Raw genomic sequence first — 13,727 nt, forward strand, 5'->3', positions numbered from 1 at the left:
CGAGAAAAGGAAGGACGGGGGACGTCACCGACCGAGAGCCCCTGCGCTGGGCGTGTGTGTTGCCTTGGAGTAATCCGTGAGCTCGGAAGCGCTGAAGGGAAGCAAACAACCTCCGGCCTCTGGGGAAGGAACCGTGAAGCGCTGGAGGGAAACCAACGGGCCTCTTCTGGGGATGGGTGGGGGTGAGACCCACGTGAGGAGGAAGAAAGAGAAAAGAGCCTGGGCCTTCACCGGAGTCCCGACAGATCCGAGGCCGGCGCCTCTGGTCCCGCACTCATGCACGACGCTGCCTCGGCGCTCAGCGATGTGAGGCCGGATCCAGGCTCTGACGGGAAGGGCAGATGAAGGCCCTGGGTCACTTCCCGCGGGCAGTGGACGGACCTCTGAGGGGCTAGGACGGCTTCTGTCCCGGGCACCCACCAGCCCTGGAGACCAGCTATCCAGGAGGCTCTCAACAGACTGCCAACGCCGCACTTGCCTCTTGCTGGTTCTTAGGAGTTGGGGGATTGTGAGCTGTGCTGAGAAACGAGAAACGGACAGGACCTGGGCTGCTCCCTACTTGCTAAGTACCGGCCAGATGCTTCATGTACATTTTCTTGAATTCCTGAAGTAATTTTCAACTTAGGGCTCAAGGTTCCCGCTGCAGGGATCAGGAACTCAAGACCGAGATGGCTGAAAGTCACGTCAGCGCATGGTACCTCCCAGAAGAGACACTGAAGAACAGCGACCAGGCACGTAGCTTCACTGGGGAGGTTAGATGCCAGTGGCCGGAGGGCGGGAAAGCGACGCAGGCAAGACGCACTGTCAGTCCAGGGTCCCAGCTTGCACGGGAAGCTTATACCCGAGAGCGAGATCAGAAAGGACGTAATACACTCATTGGGATTCCCCTAATTCAGCGACAAGGGAGCTGGCATCTCTACAAACCGGCTCTCCAGAAGCACTGGTTGAGCATTTCTCTCGGTGTGGCATGCACTGGCAGCGTGCCATCCTGCTGCGCCATGAAAACGGCCACGAGGCCCAGAGATGCGGATCTGCGGGGTAGAAGTTGTCCCGAGCACAGGAAGATGCGAGATACACGGCTGGCATATTGAAGGCGCCATCCCCAGTCTACGGTCTTCTGCTCTCAGACCCAGTATTTCCTTCTTCACGATGGTGGACAGGCACACATTTGTATAAGAGGAAGACACAGGAGGAAGAGGAAGGAAGAGCGGAGGAGGAGGGAGGCAGGGAGACAGGGAGGTAGACGGACGCAGGCAAGAAGGGAGGAAGAGAAAACGAGAACTGTATACCCAGTGACGCTGGGGAACGGGCTTGGCGGGTTAACAAGGACAGGACGAGAGTCTCCAACTCATCCCGTTATCCCCCGAACTGCCCCACTTGTGTCTCGGACGGTCCCACGCCGTGGAAAAGCCCTCTGCTTTGCTGCGTGACGCGGGACTGCTGTCTCTCAGGAAGTTCGGTGACTGCTGCTTGCACCGTCTGGGTGTCCTGCGGCTGTTTCTATCGCCCTGCTTGATTCTGCCTTCACAGACGGAGGAGATGAACTCGCATATCCTGCAGCCCAGAGTCTTTGATCGCACTGGGATATGCAGCTGGGGGTGGAGGGTGGGGGCTCCAAGAGACAGATGCCTGTGGGAGTCTGGAATCCGGCTTGGTGGGGAAACCGTCTTGGGCTCAGGCATGACTTCGGCTCATCGCTAGGCATGTTGCCACTTCCTCACGAGGCATGCTGCCAGTCTACATGTAAGCCAGGGACCAGCGCCGGGGAAGGACCGCCAAGCCGACTCGACAACCTCTTCCCAGGCCAGTGGGACTTGTAACACACAATGAAATTCATAGAGCACGAACGCAGATGCTGATGTGACTACCTTGTTTTCATCTGAAATGTTTCCACGAGTTCTCCCCAATTAAGAAACACGTTAAGCACTTATTTGCTAAAGATTCCTAACATTAGGGGGAAAAAAACTTCCTCTTCTTCCATTCCCGCATCATCAGGAAAACAATGTCAACAATGGGCAAGGAAGTCATGCCCATTGGTCCAAATGTGGGGACCCGGTGCATAAAATCCCCCCAGGAGGACGAGACAAATGAATCTGAGAAACTCACCTCGGAACAGAAGCTCCCCCTCCACCTGTGACACCATGACCGAATCGTGCTGCTCCCCTTGCTGCCAGCCTACGTGCTGCAGGACCACCTGCTGCAGGACCACCTGCTGCCAGCCCAGCTGCTGCGGGTGCGGCGGTGGCTGTGGACAAGGCGGCTGCGGGTCCAGCTGCTGTGGGTCCTGCTGCTGCCAGCCTTGCTGCTGCCGCCCAACTTGCTGCCAGACCACCTGCTGCAGGACCACCTGCTGCCGGCCCAGCTGCTGCGGGTGCGGCGGCGGCTGCGGGTCCAGCTGCTGTGGGTCCTGCTGCTGCCAGCCTTGCTGCTGCCGCCCAACTTGCTGCCAGACCACCTGCTGCAGGACCACCTGCTGCCGGCCCAGCTGCTGTGTGTCCAGCTGCTGTCAGCCCAGCTGCTGCGGGTCCAGCGGCTGCGGACAAACTTGCTGTGGCTCCAGCTGCTGTCAGCCAGCCTGCTGTACCCCTGTGTACTGCACGAGGACCTGCTACCACCCCACCTGTTGCTGCTTGCCTGGATGCCTCGCCCAGGGCTGTGGATCCAGCTGCTGCTAGCCTGCTTGCCAGCCAAACCGCCGCCATAACGCCTGCTGGAGGACCACCACAGACCCACGGCGGCCGCGGCCACCCCTGCTGCGTGTCCGGCGGCTGCCACACTTCCTCCTGACAACCGCCTCACCAACAACCCACAACGGCACACAGCACCGATTGGCCAGCGGGGAAACGGACACTGCCAAACGTTGCCCAAACCCAGCATGCAGTCACCAACATTTCCGCTACTCACCTGCCTGTTCAAAGCCTTGGGAAGTGGCTGGAGGAAGTGTGGACCACTTCTCCTGATTCTCTTCTTCCTCAGGTCTTGGGAGTCCCCTGCCAGCGTCATGCATCCGGACATGGAGTCAAGATCTCAGCCTTGACTCCACAGTCAAGATGGTCATCCTGCCTGACGACCTTGGAGAAATAAAGCCCCTCACACCTGGTAGAAATGCATTCTTTTGCAACTATTGGTGTCTGCGCAAGGAGGGTTTCCTTCTCGGTGCATTCATGGTCCTTGGATGCTGATTTCTTCCTGTCGGGACCCTTCTGCATGTCTCCCTAGACACAGGGACTCTCACATGAGTGTCTTAATAAATCCAGTACCGATCTGCATACCATAACGCTGTCCGTGTCCCCGTACGTCATGCGCGACCAAACAGTTTCTGTACAGGTCAAAGCCCACATGCACTAATTACCCGTTTGGAGACTCCTAGCCTGCCCCCACAAATTCCTATCTCCATGTGAGGATGAGGGAATCTAGGGACGTTCTGTCCCAGAGCTGAGCTGACAGGGAAGCACTCAGGCGCCAGGCTACGTCTCCGGCCCTTGCTCAAGGGCGTTCACATACCCAGGAGCAGGCGAGTTAGGCAACAGCCTGGGCCAGAGCACCAGCAAGATGCTGGTCCGAGGGTCTTCGAGGCCCGCGGAGGTCCTCTTGTCCTGTAGATGCGGGTGATATCTGGGACAAAGTGGTAGACAGCCGAGTGGCACCACGCAGGGACCTCCAGCCCAGTGTCACGGCAGCGGCCTTGCCCGTTAGAGCTCCTGGGAACACGGGGGCCCTTTCGCGGTGGTCGGCACCAGCCTGCGCAACGTGCACTCCTCCCGCTCAGAGACAGGGGAGCCTGCGGAGGCCTCGCGCCCGTGGGCCGCGTCTGCACACGCACATCTCCCGGGGTCATGGAAGGCCCATTCTGCTTGTGCCTTCTGGTCCTCACGACCTCGGCGGGAGGCGGGATCGGGGGGCGGGGGTGGCAGGGGTGTGCAGCGACTCGGGCAGTTTTGGGACAAACACGTCATGCTCCGCAACTGGCACGCGATATGGCCTCAGGATCTACAGGGCACCGAGAAAAGGAAGGACGGGGGACGTCACCGACCGAGAGCCCCTGCGCTGGGCGTGTGTGTTGCCTTGGAGTAATCCGTGAGCTCGGAAGCGCTGAAGGGAAGCAAACAACCTCCGGCCTCTGGGGAAGGAACCGTGAAGCGCTGGAGGGAAACCAACGGGCCTCTTCTGGGGATGGGTGGGGGTGAGACCCACGTGAGGAGGAAGAAAGAGAAAAGAGCCTGGGCCTTCACCGGAGTCCCGACAGATCCGAGGCCGGCGCCTCTGGTCCCGCACTCATGCACGACGCTGCCTCGGCGCTCAGCGATGTGAGGCCGGATCCAGGCTCTGACGGGAAGGGCAGATGAAGGCCCTGGGTCACTTCCCGCGGGCAGTGGACGGACCTCTGAGGGGCTAGGACGGCTTCTGTCCCGGGCACCCACCAGCCCTGGAGACCAGCTATCCAGGAGGCTCTCAACAGACTGCCAACGCCGCACTTGCCTCTTGCTGGTTCTTAGGAGTTGGGGGATTGTGAGCTGTGCTGAGAAACGAGAAATGGACAGGACCTGGGCTGCTCCCTACTTGCTAAGTACCGGCCAGATGCTTCATGTACATTTTCTTGAATTCCTGAAGTAATTTTCAACTTAGGGCTCAAGGTTCCCGCTGCAGGGATCAGGAACTCAAGACCGAGATGGCTGAAAATCACGTCAGCGCATGGTACCTCCCAGAAGAGACACTGAAGAACAGCGACCAGGCACGTAGCTTCACTGGGGAGGTTAGATGCCAGTGGCCGGAGGGCGGGAAAGCGACGCAGGCAAGACGCACTGTCAGTCCAGGGTCCCAGCTTGCACGGGAAGCTTATACCCGAGAGCGAGATCAGAAAGGACGTAATACACTCATTGGGATTCCCCTAATTCAGCGACAAGGGAGCTGGCATCTCTACAAACCGGCTCTCCAGAAGCACTGGTTGAGCATTTCTCTCGGTGTGGCATGCACTGGCAGCGTGCCATCCTGCTGCGCCATGAAAACGGCCACGAGGCCCAGAGATGCGGATCTGCGGGGTAGAAGTTGTCCCGAGCACAGGAAGATGCGAGATACACGGCTGGCATATTGAAGGCGCCATCCCCAGTCTACGGTCTTCTGCTCTCAGACCCAGTATTTCCTTCTTCACGATGGTGGACAGGCACACATTTGTATAAGAGGAAGACACAGGAGGAAGAGGAAGGAAGAGCGGAGGAGGAGGGAGGCAGGGAGACAGGGAGGTAGACGGACGCAGGCAAGAAGGGAGGAAGAGAAAACGAGAACTGTATACCCAGTGACGCTGGGGAACAGGCTTGGCGGGTTAACAAGGACAGGACGAGAGTCTCCAACTCATCCCGTTATCCCCCGAACTGCCCCACTTGTGTCTCGGACGGTCCCACGCCGTGGAAAAGCCCTCTGCTTTGCTGCGTGACGCGGGACTGCTGTCTCTCAGGAAGTTCGGTGACTGCTGCTTGCTTCGTCTGGGTGTCCTGCGGCTGTTTCTATCGCCCTGCTTGATTCTGCCTTCACAGACGGAGGAGATGAACTCGCATATCCTGCAGCCCAGAGTCTTTGATCGCACTGGGATATGCAGCTAGGGGTGGGGGGTGGGGGCTCCAAGAGACAGATGCCTGTGGGAGTCTGGAATCCGGCTTGGTGGGGAAACCGTCTTGGGCTCAGGCATGACTTCGGCTCATCGCTAGGCATGTTGCCACTTCCTCACGAGGCATGCTGCCAGTCTACATGTAAGCCAGGGACCAGCGCCGGGGAAGGACCGCCAAGCCGACTCGACAACCTCTTCCCAGGCCAGTGGGACTTGTAACACACAATGAAATTCATAGAGCACGAACGCAGATGCTGATGTGACCACCTTGTTTTCATCTGAAATGTTTCCACGAGTTCTCCCCAATTAAGAAACACGTTAAGCACTTATTTGCTAAAGATTCCTAACATTAGGGGGAAAAAAACTTCCTCTTCTTCCATTCCCGCATCATCAGGAAAACAATGTCAACAATGGGCAAGGAAGTCATGCCCATTGGTCCAAATGTGGGGACCCGGTGCATAAAATCCCCCCAGGAGGACGAGACAAATGAATCTGAGAAACTCACCTCGGAACAGAAGCTCCCCCTCCACCTGTGACACCATGACCGAATCGTGCTGCTCCCCTTGCTGCCAGCCTACGTGCTGCAGGACCACCTGCTGCAGGACCACCTGCTGCCAGCCCAGCTGCTGCGGGTGCGGCAGTGGCTGTGGACAAGGCGGCTGCGGGTCCAGCTGCTGTGGGTCCTGCTGCTGCCAGCCTTGCTGCTGCTGCCCAACTTGCTGCCAGACCACCTGCTGCAGGACCACCTGCTGCCGGCCCAGCTGCTGCGGGTGCGGCGGCGGCTGCGGGTCCAGCTGCTGTGGGTCCTGCTGCTGCCAGCCTTGCTGCTGCCGCCCAACTTGCTGCCAGACCACCTGCTGCAGGACCACCTGCTGCCGGCCCAGCTGCTGTGTGCCCAGCTGCTGTCAGCCCAGCTGCTGCGGGTCCAGCGGCTGCGGACAAACTTGCTGTGGCTCCAGCTGCTGTCAGCCAGCCTGCTGTACCCCTGTGTACTGCACGAGGACCTGCTACCACCCCACCTGTTGCTGCTTGCCTGGATGCCTCGCCCAGGGCTGTGGATCCAGCTGCTGCTAGCCTGCTTGCCAGCCAAACCGCCGCCATAACGCCTGCTGGAGGACCACCACAGACCCACGGCGGCCGCGGCCACCCCTGCTGCGTGTCCGGCGGCTGCCACACTTCCTCCTGACAACCGCCTCACCAACAACCCACAACGGCACACAGCACCGATTGGCCAGCGGGGAAACGGACACTGCCAAACGTTGCCCAAACCCAGCATGCAGTCGCCAACATTTCCGCTACTCACCTGCCTGTTCAAAGCCTTGGGAAGTGGCTGGAGGAAGTGTGGACCACTTCTCCTGATTCTCTTCTTCCTCAGGTCTTGGGAGTCCCCTGCCAGCGTCATGCATCCGGACATGGAGTCAAGATCTCTGCCCTGACTCCACAGTCAAGATGGTCATCCTGCCTGATGACCTTGGAGAAATAAAGCCCCTCACACCTGGTAGAAATGCATTCTTTTGCAACTATTGGTGTCTGCGCAAGGAGGGTTTCCTTCTCGGTGTATTCATGGTCCTTGGATGCTGATTTCTTCCTGTCGGGACCCTTCTGCATGTCTCCCTAGACACAGGGACTCTCACATGAGTGTCTTAATAAATCCAGTACCGATCTGCATACCATAACGCTGTCCGTGTCCCCGTACGTCATGCGCGACCAAACGGTTTCTGTACAGGTCAAAGCCCACATGCACTAATTACCCGTTTGGAGACTCCTAGCCTGCCCCCACAAATTCCTATCTCCATGTGAGGATGAGGGAATCTAGGGACGTTCTGTCCCAGAGCTGAGCTGACAGGGAAGCACTCAGGCGCCAGGCTACGTCTCCGGCCCTTGCTCAAGGGCGTTCACATACCCAGGAGCAGGCGAGTTAGGCAACAGCCTGGGCCAGAGCACCAGCAAGATGCTGGTCCGAGGGTCTTCGAGGCCCGCGGAGGTCCTCTTGTCCTGTAGATGCGGGTGATATCTGGGACAAAGTGGTAGACAGCCGAGTGGCACCACGCAGGGACCTCCAGCCCAGTGTCACGGCAGCGGCCTTGCCCGTTAGAGCTCCTGGGAACACGGGGGCCCTGTCGCGGTGGTCGGCACCAGCCTGCGCAACGTGCACTCCTCCCGCTCAGAGACAGGGGAGCCTGCAGAGGCCTCGCGCCCGTGGGCCGCGTCTGCACACGCACATCTCCCGGGGTCATCGAAGGCCCATTCTGCTTGTGCCTTCTGGTCCTCACGACCTCGGCGGGAGGCGGGATCGGGGGGCGGGGGTGGCAGGGGTGTGCAGCGACTCGGGCAGTTTTGGGACAAACACGTCATGCTCCGCAACTGGCACGCGATATGGCCTCAGGATCTACAGGGCACCGAGAAAAGGAAGGACGGGGGACGTCACCGACCGAGAGCCCCTGCGCTGGGCGTGTGCGTTGCCTTGGAGTAATCCGTGAGCTCGGAAGCGCTGAAGGGAAGCAAACAACCTCCGGCCTCTGGGGAAGGAACCGTGAAGCGCTGGAGGGAAACCAACGGGCCTCTTCTGGGGATGGGTGGGGGTGAGACCCACGTGAGGAGGAAGAAAGAGAAAAGAGCCTGGGCCTTCACCGGAGTCCCGACAGATCCGAGGCCGGCGCCTCTGGTCCCGCACTCATGCACGACGCTGCCTCGGCGCTCAGCGATGTGAGGCCGGATCCAGGCTCTGACGGGAAGGGCAGATGAAGGCCCTGGGTCACTTCCCGCGGGCAGTGGACGGACCTCTGAGGGGCTAGGACGGCTTCTGTCCCGGGCACCCACCAGCCCTGGAGACCAGCTATCCAGGAGGCTCTCAACAGACTGCCAACGCCGCACTTGCCTCTTGCTGGTTCTTAGGAGTTGGGGGATTGTGAGCTGTGCTGAGAAACGAGAAACGGACAGGACCTGGGCTGCTCCCTACTTGCTAAGTACCGGCCAGATGCTTCATGTACATTTTCTTGAATTCCTGAAGTAATTTTCAACTTAGGGCTCAAGGTTCCCGCTGCAGGGATCAGGAACTCAAGACCGAGATGGCTGAAAGTCACGTCAGTGCATGGTACCTCCCAGAAGAGACACTGAAGAACAGCGACCAGGCACGTAGCTTCACTGGGGAGGTTAGATGCCAGTGGCCGGAGGGCGGGAAAGCGACGCAGGCAAGACGCACTGTCAGTCCAGGGTCCCAGCTTGCACGGGAAGCTTATACCCGAGAGCGAGATCAGAAAGGACGTAATACACTCATTGGGATTCCCCTAATTCAGCGACAAGGGAGCTGGCATCTCTACAAACCGGCTCTCCAGAAGCACTGGTTGAGCATTTCTCTCGGTGTGGCATGCACTGGCAGCGTGCCATCCTGCTGCGCCATGAAAACGGCCACGAGGCCCAGAGATGCGGATCTGCGGGGTAGAAGTTGTCCCGAGCACAGGAAGATGCGAGATACACGGCTGGCATATTGAAGGCGCCATCCCCAGTCTACGGTCTTCTGCTCTCAGACCCAGTATTTCCTTCTTCACGATGGTGGACAGGCACACATTTGTATAAGAGGAAGACACAGGAGGAAGAGGAAGGAAGAGCGGAGGAGGAGGGAGGCAGGGAGACAGGGAGGTAGACGGACGCAGGCAAGAAGGGAGGAAGAGAAAACGAGAACTGTATACCCAGTGACGCTGGGGAACAGGCTTGGCGGGTTAACAAGGACAGGACGAGAGTCTCCAACTCATCCCGTTATCCCCCGAACTGCCCCACTTGTGTCTCGGACGGTCCCACGCCGTGGAAAAGCCCTCTGCTTTGCTGCGTGACGCGGGACTGCTGTCTCTCAGGAAGTTCGGTGACTGCTGCTTGCTTCGTCTGGGTGTCCTGCGGCTGTTTCTATCGCCCTGCTTGATTCTGCCTTCACAGACGGAGGAGATGAACTCGCATATCCTGCAGCCCAGAGTCTTTGATCGCACTGGGATATGCAGCTGGGGGTGGGGGGTGGGGGCTCCAAGAGACAGATGCCTGTGGGAGTCTGGAATCCGGCTTGGTGGGGAAACCGTCTTGGGCTCAGGCATGACTTCGGCTCATCGCTAGGCATGTTGCCACTTCCTCACGAGGCATGCTGCCAGTCTACATGTAAGCCAGGGACCAGCGCCGGGGAAGGACCGCCAAGCCGACTCGACAACCTCTTCCCAGGCCAGTGGGACTTGTAACACACAATGAAATTCATAGAGCACGAACACAGATGCTGATGTGACCACCTTGTTTTCATCTGAAATGTTTCCACGAGTTCTCCCCAATTAAGAAACACGTTAAGCACTTATTTGCTAAAGATTCCTAACATTAGGGGGAAAAAAACTTCCTCTTCTTCCATTCCCGCATCATCAGGAAAACAATGTCAACAATGGGCAAGGAAGTCATGCCCATTGGTCCAAATGTGGGGACCCGGTGCATAAAATCCCCCCAGGAGGACGAGACAAATGAATCTGAGAAACTCACCTCGGAACAGAAGCTCCCCCTCCACCTGTGACACCATGACCGAATCGTGCTGCTCCCCTTGCTGCCAGCCTACGTGCTGCAGGACCACCTGCTGCAGGACCACCTGCTGCCAGCCCAGCTGCTGCGGGTGCGGCGGTGGCTGTGGACAAGGCGGCTGCGGGTCCAGCTGCTGTGGGTCCTGCTGCTGCCAGCCTTGCTGCTGCCGCCCAACTTGCTGCCAGACCACCTGCTGCAGGACCACCTGCTGCCGGCCCAGCTGCTACGGGTGCGGCGGCGGCTGCGGGTCCAGCTGCTGTGGGTCCTGCTGCTGCCAGCCTTGCTGCTGCCGCCCAACTTGCTGCCAGACCACCTGCTGCAGGACCACCTGCTGCCGGCCCAGCTGCTGTGTGTCCAGCTGCTGTCAGCCCAGCTGCTGCGGGTCCAGCGGCTGCGGACAAACTTGCTGTGGCTCCAGCTGCTGTCAGCCAGCCTGCTGTACCCCTGTGTACTGCACGAGGACCTGCTACCACCCCACCTGTTGCTGCTTGCCTGGATGCCTCGCCCAGGGCTGTGGATCCAGCTGCTGCTAGCCTGCTTGCCAGCCAAACCGCCGCCATAACGCCTGCTGGAGGACCAACACATACCCACGGCGGCCGCGGCCACCCCTGCTGCGTGTCCGGCGGCTGCCACACTTCCTCCTGACAACCGCCTCACCAACAACCCACAACGGCACACAGCACCGATTGGCCAGCGGGGAAACGGACACTGCCAAACGTTGCCCAAACCCAGCATGCAGTCGCCAACATTTCCGCTACTCACCTGCCTGTTCAAAGCCTTGGGAAGTGGCTGGAGGAAGTGTGGACCACTTCTCCTGATTCTCTTCTTCCTCAGGTCTTGGGAGTCCCCTGCCAGCGTCATGCATCCGGACATGGAGTCAAGATCTCTGCCCTGACTCCACAGTCAAGATGGTCATCCTGCCTGATGACCTTGGAGAAATAAAGCCCCTCACACCTGGTAGAAATGCATTCTTTTGCAACTATTGGTGTCTGCGCAAGGAGGGTTTCCTTCTCGGTGCATTCATGGTCCTTGGATGCTGATTTCTTCCTGTCGGGACCCTTCTGCATGTCTCCCTAGACACAGGGACTCTCACATGAGTGTCTTAATAAACCCAGTACCGATCTGCATACCATAACGCTGTCCGTGTCCCCGTACGGCATGCGCGACCAAACGGTTTCTGTACAGGTCAAAGCCCACATGCACTAATTACCCGTTTGGAGACTCCTAGCCTGCCCCCACAAATTCCTATCTCCATGTGAGGATGAGGGAATCTAGGGACGTTCTGTCCCAGAGCTGAGCTGACAGGGAAGCACTCAGGCGCCAGGCTACGTCTCCGGCCCTTGCTCAAGGGCGCTCACATACCCAGGAGCAGGCGAGTTAGGCAACAGCCTGGGCCAGAGCACCAGCAAGATGCTGGTCTGAGGGTCTTCGAGGCCCGCGGAGGTCCTCTTGTCCTGTAGATGCGGGTGATATCTGGGACAAAGTGGTAGACAGCCGAGTGGCACCACGCAGGGACCTCCAGCCCAGTGTCACGGCAGCGGCCTTGCCCGTTAGAGCTCCTGGGAACACGGGGGCCCTTTCGCGGTGGTCGGCACCAGCCTGCGCAACGTGCACTCCTCCCGCTCAGAGACAGGGGAGCCTGCGGAGGCCTCGCGCCCGTGGGCCGCGTCTGCACACGCACATCTCCCGGGGTCATGGAAGGCCCATTCTGCTTGTGCCTTCTGGTCCTCACGACCTCGGCGGGAGGCGGGATCGGGGGGCGGGGGTGGCAGGGGTGTGCAGCGACTCGGGCAGTTTTGGGACAAACACGTCATGCTCCGCAACTGGCACGCGATATGGCCTCAGGATCTACAGGGCACCGAGAAAAGGAAGGACGGGGGACGTCACCGACCGAGAGCCCCTGCGCTGGGCGTGTGCGTTGCCTTGGAGTAATCCGTGAGCTCGGAAGCGCTGAAGGGAAGCAAACAACCTCCGGCCTCTGGGGAAGGAACCCTGAAGCGCTGGAGGGAAACCAACGGGCCTCTTCTGGGGATGGGTGGGGGTGAGACCCACGTGAGGAGGAAGAAAGAGAAAAGAGCCTGGGCCTTCACCGGAGTCCCGACAGATCCGAGGCCGGCGCCTCTGGTCCCGCACTCATGCACGACGCTGCCTCGGCGCTCAGCGATGTGAGGCCGGATCCAGGCTCTGACGGGAAGGGCAGATGAAGGCCCTGGGTCACTTCCCACGGGCAGTGACGGACCTCTGAGGGGCTAGGACGGCTTCTGTCCCGGGCACCCACCAGCCCTGGAGACCAGCTATCCAGGAGGCTCTCAACAGACTGCCAACGCCGCACTTGCCTCTTGCTGGTTCTTAGGAGTTGGGGGATTGTGAGCTGTGCTGAGCAACGAGAAACGGACAGGACCTGGGCTGCTCCCTACTTGCTAAGTACCGGCCAGATGCTTCATGTACATTTTCTTGAATTCCTGAAGTAATTTTCAACTTAGGGCTCAAGGTTCCCGCTGCAGGGATCAGGAACTCAAGACCGAGATGGCTGAAAGTCACGTCAGCGCATGGTACCTCCCAGAAGAGACACTGAAGAACAGCGACCAGGCACGTAGCTTCACTGGGGAGGTTAGATGCCAGTGGCCGGAGGGCGGGAAAGCGACGCAGGCAAGACGCACTGTCAGTCCAGGGTCCCAGCTTGCACGGGAAGCTTATACCCGAGAGCGAGATCAGAAAGGACGTAATACACTCATTGGGATTCCCCTAATTCAGCGACAAGGGAGCTGGCATCTCTACAAACCGGCTCTCCAGAAGCACTGGTTGAGCATTTCTCTCGGTGTGGCATGCACTGGCAGCGTGCCATCCTGCTGCGCCATGAAAACGGCCACGAGGCCCAGAGATGCGGATCTGCTGGGTAGAAGTTGTCCCGAGCACAGGAAGATGCGAGATACACGGCTGGCATATTGAAGGCGCCATCCCCGGTCTACGGTCTTCTGCTCTCAGACCCAGTATTTCCTTCTTCACGATGGTGGACAGGCACACATTTGTATAAGAGGAAGACACAGGAGGAAGAGGAAGGAAGAGCGGAGGAGGAGGGAGGCAGGGAGACAGGGAGGTAGACGGACGCAGGCAAGAAGGGAGGAAGAGAAAACGAGAACTGTATACCCAGTGACGCTGGGGAACAGGCTTGGCGGGTTAACAAGGACAGGACGAGAGTCTCCAACTCATCCCGTTATCCCCCGAACTGCCCCACTTGTGTCTCGGACGGTCCCACGCCGTGGAAAAGCCCTCTGCTTTGCTGCGTGACGCGGGACTGCTGTCTCTCAGGAAGTTCGGTGACTGCTGCTTGCTTCGTCTGGGTGTCCTGCGGCTGTTTCTATCGCCCTGCTTGATTCTGCCTTCACAGACGGAGGAGATGAACTCGCATATCCTGCAGCCCAGAGTCTTTGATCGCACTGGGATATGCAGCTGGGGGTGGGGGGTGGGGGCTCCAAGAGACAGATGCCTGTGGGAGTCTGGAATCCGGCTTGGTGGGGAAACCGTCTTGGGCTCAGGCATGACTTCGGCTCATCGCTAGGCATGTTGCCACTTCCTCACGAGG

The 13,727-nt window shown here is 59.2% G+C and overlaps 1 protein-coding gene across 1 annotated transcript; it reads left to right on the top strand.

Moving 5' to 3' along the window:
* Positions 1-6,142: 6,142 nt before the first annotated feature.
* On the top strand, positions 6,143-10,677 carry LOC309858354 (uncharacterized protein; the record flags this gene model as incomplete). The annotated part of the gene is made up of 3 exons (XM_082751040.1): positions 6,143-6,372; positions 6,466-6,591; positions 10,077-10,677. 3 exons carry the CDS (start codon positions 6,143-6,145, stop codon positions 10,675-10,677), a joined length of 957 nt encoding a protein of 318 aa, XP_082607166.1.
* Positions 10,678-13,727: the final 3,050 nt, after the last annotated feature.

The sequence above is a fragment of the Mustela nivalis genome, assembly GCF_964662115.1.
Source record: "Mustela nivalis genome assembly, contig: HAP1_SCAFFOLD_2243, whole genome shotgun sequence".
In the NCBI taxonomy this organism is placed as follows: Eukaryota; Metazoa; Chordata; class Mammalia; order Carnivora; family Mustelidae; genus Mustela; species Mustela nivalis.